Source organism: Cajanus cajan, chromosome 2 (genome assembly GCF_000230855.2).
Source record: "Cajanus cajan strain Asha chromosome 2, NIPB_CcT2T_4, whole genome shotgun sequence".
Lineage (NCBI taxonomy): Eukaryota > Viridiplantae > Streptophyta > Magnoliopsida > Fabales > Fabaceae > Cajanus > Cajanus cajan.
Window position 1 is genome coordinate 38,793,163 of NC_138518.1, and position 18,089 is coordinate 38,811,251.

At 31.3% G+C, this 18,089-nt stretch overlaps 2 protein-coding genes across 3 annotated transcripts; both read left to right on the forward strand.

Annotated features, from left to right (window-relative positions):
- Positions 1-346: 346 nt before the first annotated feature.
- LOC109790939 (heparanase-like protein 3) lies at positions 347-4,804 on the forward strand. The gene is made up of 9 exons (XM_020350191.3): positions 347-592; positions 1,179-1,215; positions 1,355-1,538; positions 1,648-1,793; positions 2,353-2,583; positions 2,674-2,863; positions 2,947-3,072; positions 3,414-3,513; positions 4,242-4,804. The coding sequence occupies exons 1-9, from the start codon at positions 347-349 to the stop codon at positions 4,596-4,598; spliced, it is 1,617 nt and encodes a 538-aa protein (XP_020205780.1). The 3' UTR covers positions 4,599-4,804.
- A 1,056-nt stretch (positions 4,805-5,860) lies between these two features.
- On the forward strand, positions 5,861-16,255 carry LOC109790940 (LEM3 (ligand-effect modulator 3) family protein / CDC50 family protein). Of its 2 annotated transcripts, XM_020350193.3 has the most exons (10): positions 5,861-6,166; positions 7,629-7,788; positions 9,586-9,647; positions 9,731-9,805; positions 9,913-10,029; positions 10,394-10,464; positions 11,813-12,110; positions 14,991-15,280; positions 15,894-15,967; positions 16,073-16,255. In XM_020350193.3, the coding sequence occupies exons 2-9, from the start codon at positions 7,710-7,712 to the stop codon at positions 15,946-15,948; spliced, it is 1,047 nt and encodes a 348-aa protein (XP_020205782.1). In that variant the 5' UTR covers positions 5,861-6,166; positions 7,629-7,709; the 3' UTR covers positions 15,949-15,967; positions 16,073-16,255. The 2 variants fall into 2 exon arrangements, with proteins under 2 accessions (XP_020205782.1, XP_020205781.1); XM_020350192.3 differs by having other exon boundaries at positions 5,862-6,166; positions 15,894-16,255.
- Positions 16,256-18,089: the final 1,834 nt, after the last annotated feature.

Sequence of the window (18,089 nt, forward strand, 5' to 3'; positions counted from 1 at the left end):
GAAAATTATCATGATATACATGTAGTATGTCAGCTAATACGAGTTTCTCTATTTGTTACGTATATTTATTTTGTAAAGATTTGTGATATTCTCTACACAGGCCTTTCTAAACAGATACTTTGAAGAGGCCACGTTATAAATAAGAGCCAAATCTTTGGGCATGCAATGTACACATACATGAATTGTCTTTGCAGAAAACCTTTGTAAAGACAAGCCTTTGCATTAGCAGCAAAGAAAATTGGTTTCATTAAATTATCATTTATCAATCTCCTTTATACTTTCACTGTCTATGAGTCAAGTGATTCTGCAGTGAAACCTTCAATCTTGAATTTGGCTGAGTCTGGAAATGTGTACTCCGAACCAGCTTGTGGCTCTTTGCTTATGGTTGCACTTGACATGCTTCAGCTTCATTTTTGGTAATGCAGTGACTGTAGGAAAAGATGCAACTGTGCAAGGAACTGTTGTAATTGATGACAAATCTGTTATTGGAAATATTGATGATGATTTTGTGTGTGCAACTTTGGATTGGTGGCCTCCTGAGAAATGTGACTATGGTAGATGCAGTTGGGGTCTTGCTTCTCTTCTCAATCTGGTATTGTTTCTCTCTTTCTTCTTCTTTTTTTTTTTTTTTTTTTCAAATGGCTTATGAATTTCTGAAAGGTGGTTTCAAAATTGTGACTGTTGCTTATTGTTCAAACAAATAAACTAAAAGTGTTTTCTTTTTCCTCTGGCTATGTTTTTATGGTCGGTTGTCATTCATTATCTTTTAAATGATATTTTTTTTGGTTTTGGAAATGATGTTTGAATCCAGAATGCATGTTTGGGATCTCCTACAGGAATGAAAAAGAAGTTACTATGTTTATTTTTTTATTAAAAGAATGATGTCGTTTTGTACTCATTGTTTGTAGTGGTGAACAACGTTATAAGAATCTCAGAACACCATGATGAGAAAATAGTATATACCATTTTATATTTTCTTAATAATCCATGGTTATTACTTATTATTGACTCCGTTTTCCCCAAGGTTTGTTGAAATTCGCATCTGGGTGAGTTTATAGTCTTCAATCTTTTTCTTTATGTTGTGATAATTTATCAATTAATTGTTCTAATAAGTTCACAAGCGTCCGTTTACACCACCTTCAAAACCTTACACATCTTTCAATTGTGATCTCGTTCAGGACCTCAACAACCCGATTTTGTTAAATGCAGTGAAAGGTAAGAGATAATTTACATCTCTGATGTTGTAATAATAATTGGCAGAAATCAAATTCTTTCATTACATTTCAATATATTAGATTATTGTTTTGAGTTTTGAGAGCTGATTGTGGTGTCGTTGCTTCTGAATGTTCTGCAGCCTTTTCACCTTTGAAACTTAGATTAGGTGGAAGTTTGCAAGACAAGGTAATATATGGCACTGAAGATAGTCACCAACCTTGCACTCCTTTTGTTAGGAGCGATTCTGAGATGTTTGGTTTCACGCAAGGGTGCCTCCTAATGCATAGATGGGATGAACTCAACAGCTTTTTTGAAAAAGCAGGGTAAAATTCAGCTCTACCTGTGTAGTGTGTTTAGATGTAATTAGATTCACCTTGTTGGCTTGGAAAGTATATTTTTAATGAGTTAACCGTTTTTAATTGTTCATTTCAGGGCTAAGATTATCTTTGGATTAAATGCTCTTGCTGGAAAATCAATAGAAGGTAATTCTGCAACAGGACCTTGGAATTCCACCAATGCTGAGTCCTTTATTCGATACACTGTTGGAAAGGGGTACACCATTTATGGATGGGAACTTGGTAAGTTAATGCTGCTCCTATCACAAATTCCAAGGCTTAGTTATAGAGTTCTCTTATTAACCCTCCTTACATTGTACCGAATTCACTGTACCACATACCACATAGCAAGTTTTTTTTAAAGAAAGTCATGTAACAAATAATGTAAAATGTAACAAATCAGGCACCTGTACGTGGTACTTGGTAACTATGTACCAAAGTATTATTTGTCACTGCACAATAGGGCTAATACAATTGAAAAACACGATCTTTATCAAAAGGCTGACAAATATTATTGTTGATATAAAGATGTTATGTTCATCAATACTTTTTGTTAGAGGAAACAAAATAGGTAATATCTCTCTAGAAATACCATATGATGTAAGAGGTCAGTTTTTTTAAATAAATCTCAATATTTCGACAGATTAATCTTTTGACTATTGGCTGGGGAATATCCTGGATTCACTAAAAAAATTTAAAAACTAATTTGTTCTATGTCAAGGCATATTGAACGAAATACTTCTTGCATGAGGGCCTGTGTAATGGGGACTAACTAACCATATTGAGCACTTGTCATTGGCAGGCAATGAATTGAGTGGGGGTGGAGTTGGAACAAGTATAGCAGCAGACCAATATGCTTCTGATGTTGCTGATTTACGAAACATAGTTTACAATGCATACGGAAAGATTGAGCATAAGCCATTAGTCATTGCACCCGGAGGATTCTATGATGCAAATTGGTTCAAGGAATTTGTAAGCAAAGCCAGAAAATCTATGGATGTGGTCACTCACCACATATATAACCTTGGACCAGGTACCATCAACCAAACAGGCTAATATTTTTTATGTTTTCCCAATTACCATGAATTTGATCATATTTGACGGCTACTTTATCTTAATAAAGGAGTTGATGAGCACCTTGTGGAAAAAATTCTGGATCCTTCCTACCTTGATGGAGTGGCAAACATATTCAAAGGCCTCAAAGATATACTTGGAAATACAGGAACCTCAGCAACAGCATGGGTTGGTGAGTCAGGAGGGGCTTACAATAGTGGCCATCATCTTGTATCTGATACATTTGTCTACAGTTTCTGGTTAGTGGAGACTCTTTTTGGAATCAGATACCATTTGGGGTACCTTAGAATTATTTTGGCTAATGTTATCGTATCACAATCAGGTATTTAGATCAGCTTGGCATGTCAGCTGCGTATGACACAAAAACATATTGCAGACAGACTTTGATAGGAGGAAACTATGGTTTGCTCAATACTACCAATCTCCAGCCAAATCCAGACTACTATAGGTACTAAATATTAACAGATGAATTTTATACTAAGATTGTCCTTTCGCTCAAGTCATGAGATTGATTTGCAAGGGAGACATGCATTCTTCAATTCACAATTTCCATGTAGAAGAATGAGGAGCATAATTATGGATCCTCATGTGTATAATTTACTTCATTAATATCTCACTCTTCTTGAGCTGATATGAATCCAGATGTGCCATGTTTCACTAATTTATTTTCATAAAATTTTTGATTAATTTGGAAAGGATCCCTTATCTAATAATACAATAAGGGGACCCCATTTCAAATAGATCCACAGTATAGGATGTTTATGTGGTAATGTGCTTTCTTCTTTGCAGTGCTCTTCTTTGGCACCGACTCATGGGAAGAAATGTACTCTCAACTACCTTCTCGGGGACAATAAAGATACGAGCTTATGCACACTGCGCAAAGCAATCCGTCAGTAAAATATTTTATCACTATAATTTGTCTAGTGACTACATATATAAAGACATAAAAACACATGAAAGCCTTAAATTTTATGTCAACTAAAGATAAAACTAACATAGTAGTACGAGACAATTTACAAACTAATTTTATAAAAATTGAGACCTAAATTCACATTTTAATAGTGTCAGAGTTATTTTAAACCTACTAAAAGGATTATATTGAATATACACACAAATTAAGTTTAATAGTGTTAAATATAAAAGAGTGTATTTTGTAAAAAAATTAAATTTTATCTATCGTAAATCATTAAAAAAGTTATTTATCATTTATTTACTACCAAGCTCTACTAAATATGAAAGAAGTATTAAAAACGTATGTCTCACATAGATTAAAGATAAAACTAACAAAAATATAGAAATGGATCCTCTGATTTTGTGGAAAAAAAATTATGGTAACTTAATGTATTTAAACTATTAGATTTGTTAAAAAAGATTAAATTGTGACACATGTACATTTCAATCAAAATATATATTATACAAGTGTCACAATCTGATTTATTTTTATAAATCTAACGGTTTAAATGTATTAAGTTATCATAATTTTCCCTCCACAAAGTCAGAGAATCTGAATCCCAAAAATATATATATCAATGAACACAATTCTCATAATTTTGTAGGGTTGACCCACATTTCAAGACACACTATTTAAGAAATCTAATTTAATACTCTATCTTACAGAAAGGAATCGCAATACTATTGATCAACCTGGACGGCAACACAACTGTTGAAGCTGGAGCGACCTTCAACTACAACGGTAAGAGTTTGAGGCACAGAAAGATGTCTATTCATTCAGAAATGATGAATCTACCTGTTGCAAGTGGAACAGCAAGAGAGGAGTACCATCTAACTCCACAAGGTGGGGACATACATAGCCAAATCATGGTACTAAATGGAAACGCTCTAAGTGTAAACTCAGCTGGTGAAATTCCTCCTTTGGAGCCTCTATATGTGAATTCATCAGAGCCAATAAGGGTTGATCCTTTCTCTATTGTATTTGTCCATTTGCCTTATGCTGTTGTTGCAGCTTGTGGTTAGCTAGGTGGCACTAGGCAGGATCAAAATTGTTTGACCAAATTACTTGGAAAATATACAAGCTTTCATTCTATTATTGAAGGGAGAGAATGCCAATTTTTTTTTTTTTTTTTAAGGTTTTGAACTAGGATTTTGATTTTTTTTCTTCTCTTGTTTGTTCACAAGGTATACCAATAAATTTGAGTTACTCTTGCCAGACTAACAACCAATTATATCTTTTAATTGTTTTATGTCACTGTTAAAAATAAATATATTTATAGTGATATGATACAATTAAAAGATATAATTAATTATCGGTTTAAAAAAGATTTACACTAGCAGTGTATAGGTGATTAACTCTAATTTCATTGTGAAGTTAAATTGCAAATTTCATTGTGTACCGACGAATTCAATTTCTTGTTATCACCGTATGAGTTAACCCCTTCATATTAATGATTGGTTTTCTTTTTAATAACTGTAATTCTCTTGTGATATGGAATGATTTTTTTTATTTTTCTTTTTCTGTTGGCCAACCTGCATCATCTATTCAAAATGCACTAATGAATTCGTCATTACTTTAATAATTACACTCGTGCAACGTAAAGCTGGCTTATAAATTATTTGAAACTTAAATATTATAAATTAGGAGCTAAAAAAATTAGAAACAAGATAAAATATAAGTTAATTGGTAAATGTATAGCCAAATTGTATTTTTATTCTTATTTAATTTTTAATTTACAATTCTAGCCCATTATTTTTGTAAGTACATAATGTTGTTCTTCATTTTGATTCATCCATCAAGTATATACACACGTAACACATTAATACATAGTGTTTAAGGTAAAACTTTAGTCACATGCATGCAATAACACGACCACATGAAATAACATTGAATTTCAACTCTCTATTTTGAACAATTTTTTGGAATTTAAATAGTCAAAGTATTACATTCGATGGTTGAATAAAAATTTACAATTTTTTTTTATCTTATAATTGATGACCGTATAATTAAAATCAGGATACTAAATTGTAATTTAATAATAATTCAATGAGGATAAAAATATAGTTTATTTAAAAAATACTCAAATAAATTAATAAAGATAAAATAAAAAACATAAAAATTAATATCTTATAAGTTACCTAACTTATAAAAATAAACTAAAAATGATTAAAATCATCTTATACAAGTTATTTATGCTATTTTCCTGTGAATGAAAAATTAAAATTTTACATTACCCAATGCGTAAACACTAAACAGTTTTTAGCTAACAAAATTTTCTGGCATAAGCCATGGCGCATGAAACAAACGTAACTCACGTGACGTGGTAGGTGCTAGGTTGATCCGGGTAAACCAATAGTTCCCGGAATCTTGACAGTAACAGAAACTCTAATCGCACTCGAGAGGGATTTTCATTTTGACGGAAGAGAACAAAACGAAACCGTGGAGGAAAAGATTCCTTCGCTTCTCTTCTCTTCTCGTGTTGGGCGTTCACATCACTTCCTTCTCTGCAAGCCAAGAATATATACTCTTGCATCGCATCGCCTATTTCTTCTTCCCTTGCTTCTGTTCCGAGATCTGCGCATTATTCCAGGTAATGCCTATTTTCTTCGAGGTTAAGATTTCGATTTCGCTGCGCTGTTAACGCCTGTGATTCTACGATGTTCTATGTCTTTGCTTTTTTTTTGATTGATTGATTATACTGTCGATGATGATCACAATTGTTGTAATAATAATGACAATAATGGTGGAGGTTTAGTTTAGCTTGAAATTAGAATGCTATCTTTCACATTTCAGGAATTTGTTTGCTGTATTGTAAGGACGTGAGAGGTTCAGCTTGATGCTTGAATAACAATAAAACGGTGACGTATGATTGCGAGCGGGGATCACTTGGGATTATGTTGTTATGTAGAGTTTCAGCAGTTTGGGTTTTTCGGATTTAATTTCGGATGATTGTGGTTTAGTGTTGAACAGTTATGGAACTTCTCTTTTGCTTGTTGTTGTTATTGTTGTTCTTGCGAATGAAATGTATCGCAGTTTTCTACCTGGTGTTTTGCAAGCGTTTATGAGAAGAGAATAGAGTGATGCGGATTTGGGTTTCTAATCCGGCTATTTTAGTTTTATTGGGAGGGGAAGGGGGAGCGGAAAAACACTACTCTGTCGTCTACCCTGATAGAGTGCCTTTTAAATTAGGAAAATTGGAATTAACAACTACCACCACTAAACCTTTTTCCACTAGGTAAGATTGGTTACATGAATCAAATGATGTCATTTTGCTCTATTGTGAATCATGTTAGTAGACAAACCATTAACCTCCAATTTTTTTTTTTAAAAAATGTTTTTTGCCGATGATTTTTCTTGATCTCCCTCTAGCGATATGGCTGTCCTCTATTTAATGATTTAATCTACTCTACTTACTGTTGGCTTCTGCTGGTTATCTCCACATATGCCCACACCACCTAAGGCAAAATTCTGCCGTTTTTTTTTTTTTTATTTTTTCTGTAAAAGTTGCCACCCCAATTTTCTCTTTAAATTCATTCCTAATTATATCTTGGGTCTGCTTTGATAAACACCTCCAAAAGCATTTCTAAGAGAGAAAAATAGGAAGGAAAATTGAAACAAGTTTCTCTATAAATTAAAATTAGCTTATTCATAATTTAAAAATAAGATTTTAGAGAAGCTAATAGGAGAAAGCTTCTATAAATTAGGTTATACATAAGTTGATTTTAGTTTAGGGAGAAATTTATTTCATTTTTCCTTCTTATTTTTCTCTCCTAGAATTGATTCGAGAGAAGTTGAACCAAATATGCCCCTTCTTTGATATATCGACTCATGCAATGCAACATTCTCATATCTATTTATCTGAGTTTGTTCTCTTGTTTCCTTTTTATTTCCCAACGCTTAGTTCCATACAACACCACAAATTGGAATGAAGATAGTATAAAAGATTAACTTCTAGTATTCTGTTGCTTTTCATTTACTGAAGGCAAGCTCTTGTGTAAGGTAACTAAATTGAGAATAAGGATTGATGAGTAACTATTTGACCTGTAATGTAGTGTTGGGCAAATGCAACTGCTGGTGAAAATTGGGTAGTTCATTTGTGGAGTGACACCCGTGGAACTTGGGAAGCTGTGTTAATGGATCTTGATGGAGGGAATTTGTCAACAGTTACCACTGGAGTGCAGGCAATTCCCATTCGTTCAACACGGCATGGTGGTGAGTGTTACTTTCTTAGCAGGTTTTCAACTATTTCTGTTCGTTTAGGATGCTACGAGTTTGGGTACTGCACTAATGGATTTTCTTATAGATGATTTTATATTTATATGTGGCAATTATGGACCTGTTTGGGTAAATTTCCCCAAAACCACTTCAAGGAGAAAATAATAAGAAGGAAAAAATGAATTAAGTTTCTCCTTAAGTTACAATTGCCTCATGCATAGCTAATTTATAGAAGTTCTTTCCTATTAGCTTCTCCAAAATCTTATTTTTAATTTATGCATAAGCTAGTTTTAACTTATAGAAAAACTTATTTAAATTTTCCTTGCTATTTTTTTCTTAGAAATGCTTCCAGAAAAGTTTATCCAATTAGACCCTATATGATTAATGAATAAATCACTTTTTCTTTTGTTTCTCACATGACCTGGCCCTGTAGTAAACTGGAAACCTGGGTTCAGATTACCGGAGGTTCTTTACATGAATTGGATGCTGTTGAATGATTCTTCTTCTTCTTCTTCTTTTTTTTTTTTTTTTTTTTTTTTTAAATAATTTTTCCTTAACTAGAAATATGTCCTAACTAGTATCAACTATCAAAATATAGATTTATCACTATCAACAGCTACAAAGAAGGATAGAGGATTTTGTATTTAGTTGTTCTTAGCAAATGCATAAATGTGTGTTGAATTTAGAGGGAGAGGATATGAGAGATAGATACAATAATCTAGAGAGCATTTTAGAGAATGGAAAGTTTTCTTATTCTTATTGAGTACACCGATATATATAGGGAGGGATCAAATTACACCGGTATAACCATTACCAATTATTATAATGTCCACTAACTTTCAATTGAATTATTATTTTCCAAAATTCATCATTAGATTGAAAGTTCTTTTCACCTAGATGATATATACAAAAATTTATCTTAGTCCAAAATTATTTGATACCTCTTTCATATACATTAATATTAACATGATATACACATTTCAAAATATAAAAAAAAATATGAATAATTTGATTATCTTCCTATTTTTGTTTGATTTTAACAAAATTTGGCATAAACATTTAAGGTGATAAGAAGTTATAATTCAACGGTTCGAAGATTGATAGAAGTCACTTTTAATTTAAAGTTATTGAATGGTGTAAGAATTGGTAAAAGTTACACCGGTATAATTTGATCTCTCCCTTATATATATGTTCTTAATAGACTTAGTGGAGACTATTTCCTAGACTAATATTAATTGAGTGCAACTTCCTAGACACAAATACCCATGAACACTAAATACATTTTATCATGTGATTACATGAATCTTCAATTTCTTATGTACATTATTTCCGACAGATTTCACTGGCTATTTCAAACATATAGTTGTAGATGTAGCAGAATAATTGTTTTCATTTATTTACTTCTTAAAGATAGTCTTGTAGCAATTCATTTTAGTACTTACAAAAATATCACATTTATTGTTTTTCCGCACATGCTACATCCTAACTTGTGGTGACTTGATACATAAAGAATTGGACAATCAACTTTTGTTGACATGTCCTGTTTCAATGCATTTTATACAATTTTCCTTCTGCTTTAAAATTTACTTTGTATTGGGAAGAAATAGAAATTGTTATGATGTATAGCCTTCGACTAGGAAGGAAATAGGTCAGAATTCTCCGATATATTGAAATTTTATTTCTTATGTTTTTCTTTAGACAAGTCTCTTTGTATTGAACTCTTTTATTCCTCATGTTTTTCCTTTTCATTTCTTAATGAAATTTGTGCTGAGTGCCATTGTGGTGATTTTGCAGCACTCTATCAGTTTACACAGCAGAACCTTCCAGCATGTAAACCTGTCCTTACGCCTGCAACAGTTAGTTCTTTGACAATACTTGAATATTTCATGATGCCTTATTCTATGAAATGCATGCTAAATCTCAATCAATTTCTATGCAGGTCATTACTACATTTCTATTGATGGGTTTCATTTTCATTCCTGTTGGATTTATCACACTTCGTGCCTCAATTAGTGTACAAATAATTACTTCTTCCTTGATATTATACACTTAATATTTTTCCTTTCTCAATTGTAAATCTTCATGCTTTCTACAATATTTATTTGACCTATGGATTTGTAGGTTGTTGAAATTGTGGATAGGTATGACATTGATTGTGTACCTGAAGAATTCAGAAATAACAAGGTCGCATATATCAAAGATGACTCATTAACCAAAAATTGTTCACGATTCTTAAAGGTGATAGTTCAATTTACTAGTTATTCCATATCTTCTTAATACAATCCATGGAGAATCTTTCACCCTTCCAAGAGAAAATTATATGTACTGATGTTGATATTATGAATCATGGAAATCGCATTTGGTAATAGATGGTGATGGGTTTTGTAATTGCTCAAAAGGAAATTGTATTATATGATATTTTCTTACATGCTTTTCTGCTGTTTCTTGACTTTCATAACATTCTTTGCATGATTTTCCCTCTCATTTTTAATTGTAATAAAGAATATTAGGCTGGGAACGAAAAGGCTAATATTTTTGCCAAAAGAATTACTGATAAAGTTGATCCTTTACTGTCTCTTAATTGTGTTTAAATTTTTCTTAGGTACTTAAGCCAATGAGAGCACCAATATATATCTATTATCAGCTTGATAACTATTACCAGAACCACCGACGGTAAGGTTTCTTTTTTCTTCTTTTCAAATTCAACGATGAAGTCTTTAAAATAAGTATTATTTTGTCAAGGACACAAAATCTTTGCTTAACTTCAGCTTTTATTATTTATACTTTCTCTTTCACATTTATCTTTATCTATTTGTTTGTGTTTTGTCAATACACTGGCTATTTTTGTATCATTTACTGTCATTGTTGGAAATAATTTATTTCAAGGTAGTGCTTCTTTGAGCAACTGAGTATATTCAATTGAGCAAATCTGAATGCATGCCCTGTTATGAGCCAAATTGGTCTTCTTGCTTCCTTTAAATCTATTTGCTCTATTTTCACTTTTTTCTTAGGTTGTATTTGATTTATTGACATTTCTCCAAAGAAATTCTGGAATTATTCCCTCATTTAATTTTCTATCTCTAATAGCTATAGGAAAAAATGCATAATTATGCCTTATGCAGATAGGCACCTTCAACTTTTACTTTTGATTCAATTGGTCCTAGAAACTTTTTTCCCCAAAAGATTCATATATTCTTATTTTTTTTAAATTCTTAAATGAAAAAAAAAAAAATAGAGGCAGAAAGTAACATGTTCTATGTTCTGAAAACAAAAGCATCACGATCCAAGCAACTGAGCTTGTTGATTTCATGATTCAGAGACCAATTTTTGTGTCTTGTACAACAAGATAAGTCATAAAGTTGTGCTGTGAGGCCTGTTGAAGTTCTGCATCTGATTGAACATATCACCAGTAACTGGATGGTATTTATTTATACGACTTTTATTCAATTTTCTCAACAGAACTTGGATTTTGATGTTCTTCTTTTCAGGATGACAAATATGTTCTGTTCTGCCTATTTTTTAATTTTATTTTTTAAATTAAGAAATGCAAAAAAATTAATATGCAAAAAATCAATGGTTAACACTTTTTTCTCTGCTGGTTAACTCTCACTTAACAAAAGGACCTTTGTAACATTAATTGGAGTTTAAGGATTAACTGGGATGTAGTAAAAGTTGGAGATGCCTACTTGCCAAAGAACAAAGTTTAAGGTGTTTTTTTACTCTATTATCTTGGTTATTCATTAATTATGTGAAACAACAGTCAATCCACCCATTGCTAAATTTTTTAAAATTATTGTTATGCTATTGATTTGTCTTTGAATTTTAATGTAATGTACTATTGTACTCTATCCAAAAGAACTTCAGGTCCAAAAGGTCTCTTTAAGTTAGAGTCTATGCAGTAAAATGTTTTTCTTTATTTTTGCTTCATTCCTTTTCCCCAAAATCATAAATATTGCAAAATTTATTTTCAATCATGTGATTTTATCTCCATTGTTCATTCAAATCTTCAAAATTTATTCAGGTATGTCAAAAGTAGAAGTGACCAGCAGCTCTTGCATGGACTTGGATACAATGATACCAGTTCTTGTAAACCTTTAGAGTCCTCTCATGATCTTCCAGTTGTACCTTGTGGGTTGATAGCATGGAGTTTGTTCAATGATACATATACATTCAGTCGCGGGCCAACAGAATTGAAGGTCAATAGGAAGAATATTGCATGGAAGAGTGATCGCGATCAGAAATATGGAAAACATGTTTACCCATTTAATTTTCAGAATGGGACTTTGATTGGGGGTGGAAAGCTGGATCCAAGTATTCCTGTAAGTTTGAAGCTTTTGAATTGCATATTGAGTATTTTTCCTATTTTCATCATTTCTTCTTGTGATCAATTTTTGTTGGGTTTGTTTGGATGAAGAATTTTAGAAATTTAAGGAATTTGAAATTATTGAAATTTCAATTACTTTGATTTCAATTTTCATTATTCATTAAATTATTTTTTTGAATAATTCAATTCATATTTCTTAAATTTTAAATTCTTAATTTGGATAGGGCAATTTAATTTTCACTATAGATAAAATTGACTTTGAAAATTTGAATATATATATATATATATATATATTGCAATTTTAAGATTAAAATTTATATTAAAAAACATTAATCAATTTTTAAATATTTTATAATTTAAAAAATTAATATTAGATAATATTTAATAATTTAAAAATAATTTTGAATATTTAATAATTAAAAAAATATTGATATTTTTTATGTCAACTTTGAAAGAGGAGAGGGAGGTAGGAGAACAAAGAGAGAAGAAAAAGGAGTGAAGGTAACGAGGGATGAGAAAGAGGGGAGAGATAAGAGAGAAAAGAGAGAGATAGGATAAAGAAAAGAAATAAAAGTTAGAGGGAAAAAAAGGGAAAGAAAATAGAGAAAACAGAGAGAGAAAGAGAGGGTAGAGAAGGGACAGAAGGGAGGGAGAGAGGAGAGAGAAGGAGAGAAGGGAGAGAGAGGCAAAATGGAAGATAATATATAGGGGAGAGAGAGAGAGGATAGAAAGATAAAAGATATATAGGTGAGATAAAAGAGAAAAAATATAAAGAATTTCGAATTCTTACTTTTTTGGGAGATTTGAAATTCTACAATTTTAAAGATCTTACAAATGCTTGAATTTCAAATTCTCTTTAAAGTCTCCATCCAAACAAAACATTTAATCTCAAACCATTTGAAATTCTTCAAATAAATGAATTACTTTACTCTATAAAAATTTTTCATCCAAACACACTATTAGGGGACTGGATGAGAGAGTATACTTTTAATATTGTCATCCTTTATTTGGATTTGAAATATCTTTTAGTGACCTATATTCTTGTATTCGACAAAACTCCCTGATGGTTAAAAGATACCCATTATCAATAGTTAGTAGATAACAGGGTTATTATTGTGCTGACCAAAAAATAGAAAAGGGTTATTATTGTCATGTATACTGCTGCTAATTTTCAACTTTTGGGGGAGCTTAAAATCAGCTTCACCATCAAAGGATGTATATGTATGTAAAAGTAGATTATCAATAATACAGCAACCAAATCTTATCTCACATGTGAAGTTGGTTACATGGGTATTGGGCTTATCAAAGATCAAAATTTCGATAAACAGCTGAGTAAGGTCTTGTTTTTCAGCCTCTCTGAATATTTTCTTAGGTCTTCTACTCATTTGTTGGATTTTCTTCCATTTGATCCACTTTTCTTTCTAGGCTATTTTTCATCTATTCAACCTTTCTCTTGGATATAATATTGAGTTTTCTTGTATGTCCAGGCATCTACATTAGCATTCTCATCACTGCAATACTTGTTTCTCCCTGTTGTGGGCATTTTGCCTCAGAGAATCACTGTTTATAGTATGATTTTACTTTTGAGTTCAATAGACACTTCATGATAATGATCGCACACAAATATTGAATTTCTCCATTTCATCCTCTTGGTTTGAATGTTATGTTAGATATCACAATCAAACTCCATGCTACTTGTAAGATGGATCCAAGAAGCTTAAATGAAACTTCTTTGTATAATTTTATCCCCAATTTTCACCACTTTTAGTAAAATATCAATATCGAAGGGTGGTTGAATGCCCTAAGAGACCAAGAGCTCACCATTGTGTGGTTCCGGGAGGAATAGATGTAAAAGCTTCCTTACTACCAATGTGGAAGTTGATTCTGCAATTAGGATCAGTAGGGAAAATGGCAACAACCTTTACCTTTACCCAATCACCCTTGGATTATTGGTTAATGTGTGAATAAAAATATGATAGAAACCGGTAATATATTATAGGAAATAGTTGAAATTCTAAGAGATCGACTCCTTTACAATAGAGCAGTATAACTCAAGTTAGAGAAAGAAATAAGGAAAACGGGAATATCAATGTAGAAAAAATATAACCAGAGCTGCAAGGTAAAGGTAATGTGCTGCAAGGTAAAGTTAAAATTTAGCAGCATTATACATGACAATAATAACCCTGTTTCTTGGTCAGCACAATAATAACCCTGTTATCTACTAACTATTGATAATGGGTATCTTTTAACCTCTGTCCCCTAGGCAAATGCCTAACCAATTCCTCACCCTTCTAATTCCCCCATTCCTCCCCCTATGATACACTTCTATCCTATAACATGTCCTCTACTATATATTCCACTCCAATGCCCTCTTGCCACATGCACATTCTGATATGCATATCACACCTTCTATTTTACATTTCCTTGCTTGGCCCATTTGCTCCCCGTCCATCTCCTTTCTTTTTAACCCTCCTCTTATAAACATGGGTTAAAGGCCTAACAAAATATATAATATATGATAATTAATATTTAGTAGCATTTAAGTGGCTTCGACCATATTTGTTTTTTCTTTCTTTATCCCCCCAGATGCTGCCTTTTGTCCATTTGGCTTGAAATCAGTTGCACAAATAGAGGATGTATGTACAAGTGAAATATTAATATTCAGTAGCATATGGTAGGTCAAACTGATGTGTTCAAATTTGGTGTTTGGATGTGGGTGGGTGGGAGAATAAATGTCCCTTGTATCTATTCATTACCTCATTAAATTTTTCTTTATGTACTGATTTTATTGATATTTTTTCTTGTGTGCTGATTCTAATGCATCCTACTATGCTATTTTGCTTCTTGTTATCCATTTTTGATTCCAATATTTCAGCTTAGTGATCAAGAAGATCTCATAGTTTGGATGCGGACTGCTGCTCTTCCTAGCTTCCGAAAGTTATATGGTAAAATTGAAGAGGATTTGGATGCAGATGATGTTATAGTAGTCCACCTAAAGAATAACTATAACACTTACAGTTTTGGTGGAAAAAAGAAGCTTGTTCTGTCAACATCAAGCTGGCTGGGTGGAAAAAATGACTTCCTTGGAGTCGCCAATTTATTTGTTGGTTCCTTTTGTATATTGATCTCCATCGTCTTCCTGTTGCTTCATGTTAAAAATCCTAGGTAATTCAGTGTTCTAAATCCTAATTTTCTATTTCTTTTTTTATTATTTTGTGCATATAAGACCACTTTATCATGCAGGCTAATTTTGTGCTTGTCTAACACTTACCACTGCATGATAGCCTTTCAGTTTTTGTTTTTTCCTGTTGCCTTTCCATTTCTAAGTTGTTATTAAGAGCTTTTATTGAGTTTAAAATTAATCTACTTTCTGTTAAAAAAAGTGTATACTATCAATTAACTATAAATTATCACATCATAATAGTAATCATAGTTTGAGTTGTGCTAAAAGACTAAAAGTTAGCATGTTTTTATACCGATGGTGTTATTCACTGCTTCAATATATTGATGGTGGATCAAGACTTTTTTTTTTTGGTGGGGCAGGAGCGTGAGGCCTTTTCAATTTATGTGAATGAATGTTTATACTATTTAGTGTAACGTCCAAAATATAAGAAACTCAAAATGTTAAAAGTTCTTACATAGCAGAAAAAATATAAAAATGAGTATATCATACCAAATAAGGAATTCCCAATGATGGTAAATTGATTCTCCCATACATCTTTTGGAATTTGAACTGGTGCTGTTTACATGTTATGCTTCTCTTTTGGTTTTGCGACAGACCTTATGGGGACACGACCTACTTATCTTGGAATAGGAAAATTGTTGCAAGCTGACAAGGAACGTTGTACACTGGTAATACTTTTCTTAACGTGACTCGATACATATTGTTGTTATTAAAATTACTGATTGTAAATGATAAAGCTGAGTAATCATCTCCGTTGGGTTAAACTGTAATAGCTATGAGCCATCAGGAGTGGAATAGTTGAAAGCTTGGGTGGTTTGCATGAGGTGATAAGATCAAACCTCAGCATTGCCATTGTACACAAAGATACACTATATTGAAATAGAAACTGTATGTGGTCTTGTATTTTGCGACATATTTTTAGATAAGAGATTTGGAATAATTTATTAAACCATAAAGGCATGGGTCGCTTTCACATACCAAATTTCATACCCGAGTAGTCTGGTAAATAATGTTATTATATGCGGCAGCATAAACTAGATAGGATATATAAAAATGTTTGTTTAGCTTCTCAGAGCATTATACTTTTCTAATGATAGAAAAGGGAGGTTGCTCTGTATTTTTTTAAGATGTTTCTCTTCATAATTCTATCACTTTTTAAGCTTAGCTGATTAATTGTATGTTGTAACATAGCATTCGGGAGAAAAAAGTTTATGCAGTCAATATTTTTTTGATTAGTCAGTCAATACAATTATACTATATAGTACAAATGCAGATCAAGGGCCGATTACGTATAATTAACAGCTAGTGACTACAGTCATATAGTAGTTAGTTCCTTATTTGTCACAAACATCTTTGAAAAGGCTGTTTTATAGTGACATTACTATTTTTTTAATCTCATTTTATCACACTTTAAACATTATTTATTATTTATTAAATACTGTTTTTTGTGTGGGTTGAGAACTCGATTAGATTCAAATGCATTTTACATGTAATTAATTGTTTGTAAATATTGAGAAGTTGATAAACATCTAACGCTATTGTTACTGTTTTGTTGTTTTAAATAGTTTTGGGAACTCTGTTTGGTTTAAACCATCTTGTCAACGGGTTCCGATCCTTTGCATTTTAAAAATAACTGCAGAAGAATTTCACAGTTGGATTATTTCATTTTTATAGATTATATGTATCTTTTACGGGAGATAATTGTTTTTTATTAAAAAAAATTATTAGTTTAGTATGAAAAACTTGCAACCTTCGGATTTGGACTGTTCCACGTGCAATTGCAAAAATGTGATGTTTTACGTTTTAGGGTGCGTTTAAAAAGGCTTATATAAAAATGTGATGTTCAAATCAAGTGTTTAAAAGGCCCATCTATAAAAGAAGTGTTTGAACAAGAGAAGAAAAATAAATTTAGACTTTTAAAACTTCTTAAAAGTTATTAAATGAATAGATAATTACTTTTAAAATCTCTCACAATTTCTTTTTAATTTTAACTTTTATCATTTGTTGAAATGATCATGATTGACTTTTCTCTAGTGCGTATTTTCAAATCAACGCTACTAAAACTGAAAACCTTAATTTTTTTTAAAACTTTTGCAAACCTCATAATTCTCATGTTCATATCACAAAATTTTATAGCTTGTTTGGCAGTCAGAAAAAGATAGAGTAATTATCTTTTCTTGTTATAATTTATTATTTGTTGTACCAAGTTGTCAATAAGATATGACAATTTTATTTTCTCTCGTATTTTATCTTGTTAGTTCATTATTATTTTTTATTATTTTAATAGTGGAGTGACTAGGAAATAGCTAGATATGATAATATATAGGGTTTAGAGTTTAGGATTTTTTATGATAATGTAGCTAGATAGAATAGTTTTATTTTATCTCTCTCCACATACATTATGTCAATAGAAAAAAAAAAAAGAGTATTTTTTTTTTATATATTTTGTTTTAAAAAATAAAAATAAATAATAGTAAGTGATTTATTAATATATTTTTTTTTCTGCTAAATTTAATAATACATGGATTAAAAATTTTAAAAGTCACAATGGAGAGGACAATTCACGGTTATATTTACATAGAGAAAAGAGTGTTGGGAAACATTTTTTTTTACAATGTAATGATTATAAGTATAATTTTTTAAATGTACCTATTATTTTGAATAACTAATAATCATTTTGTAGAATGTAACCAAATACTTTTTTTTTTCATAAATGTATCTAGTTATTTCACTATTACAAAAGTTTCATTTTTTTTTTGTAAATTTTTCTATAAAAAAATATTTGCGGAT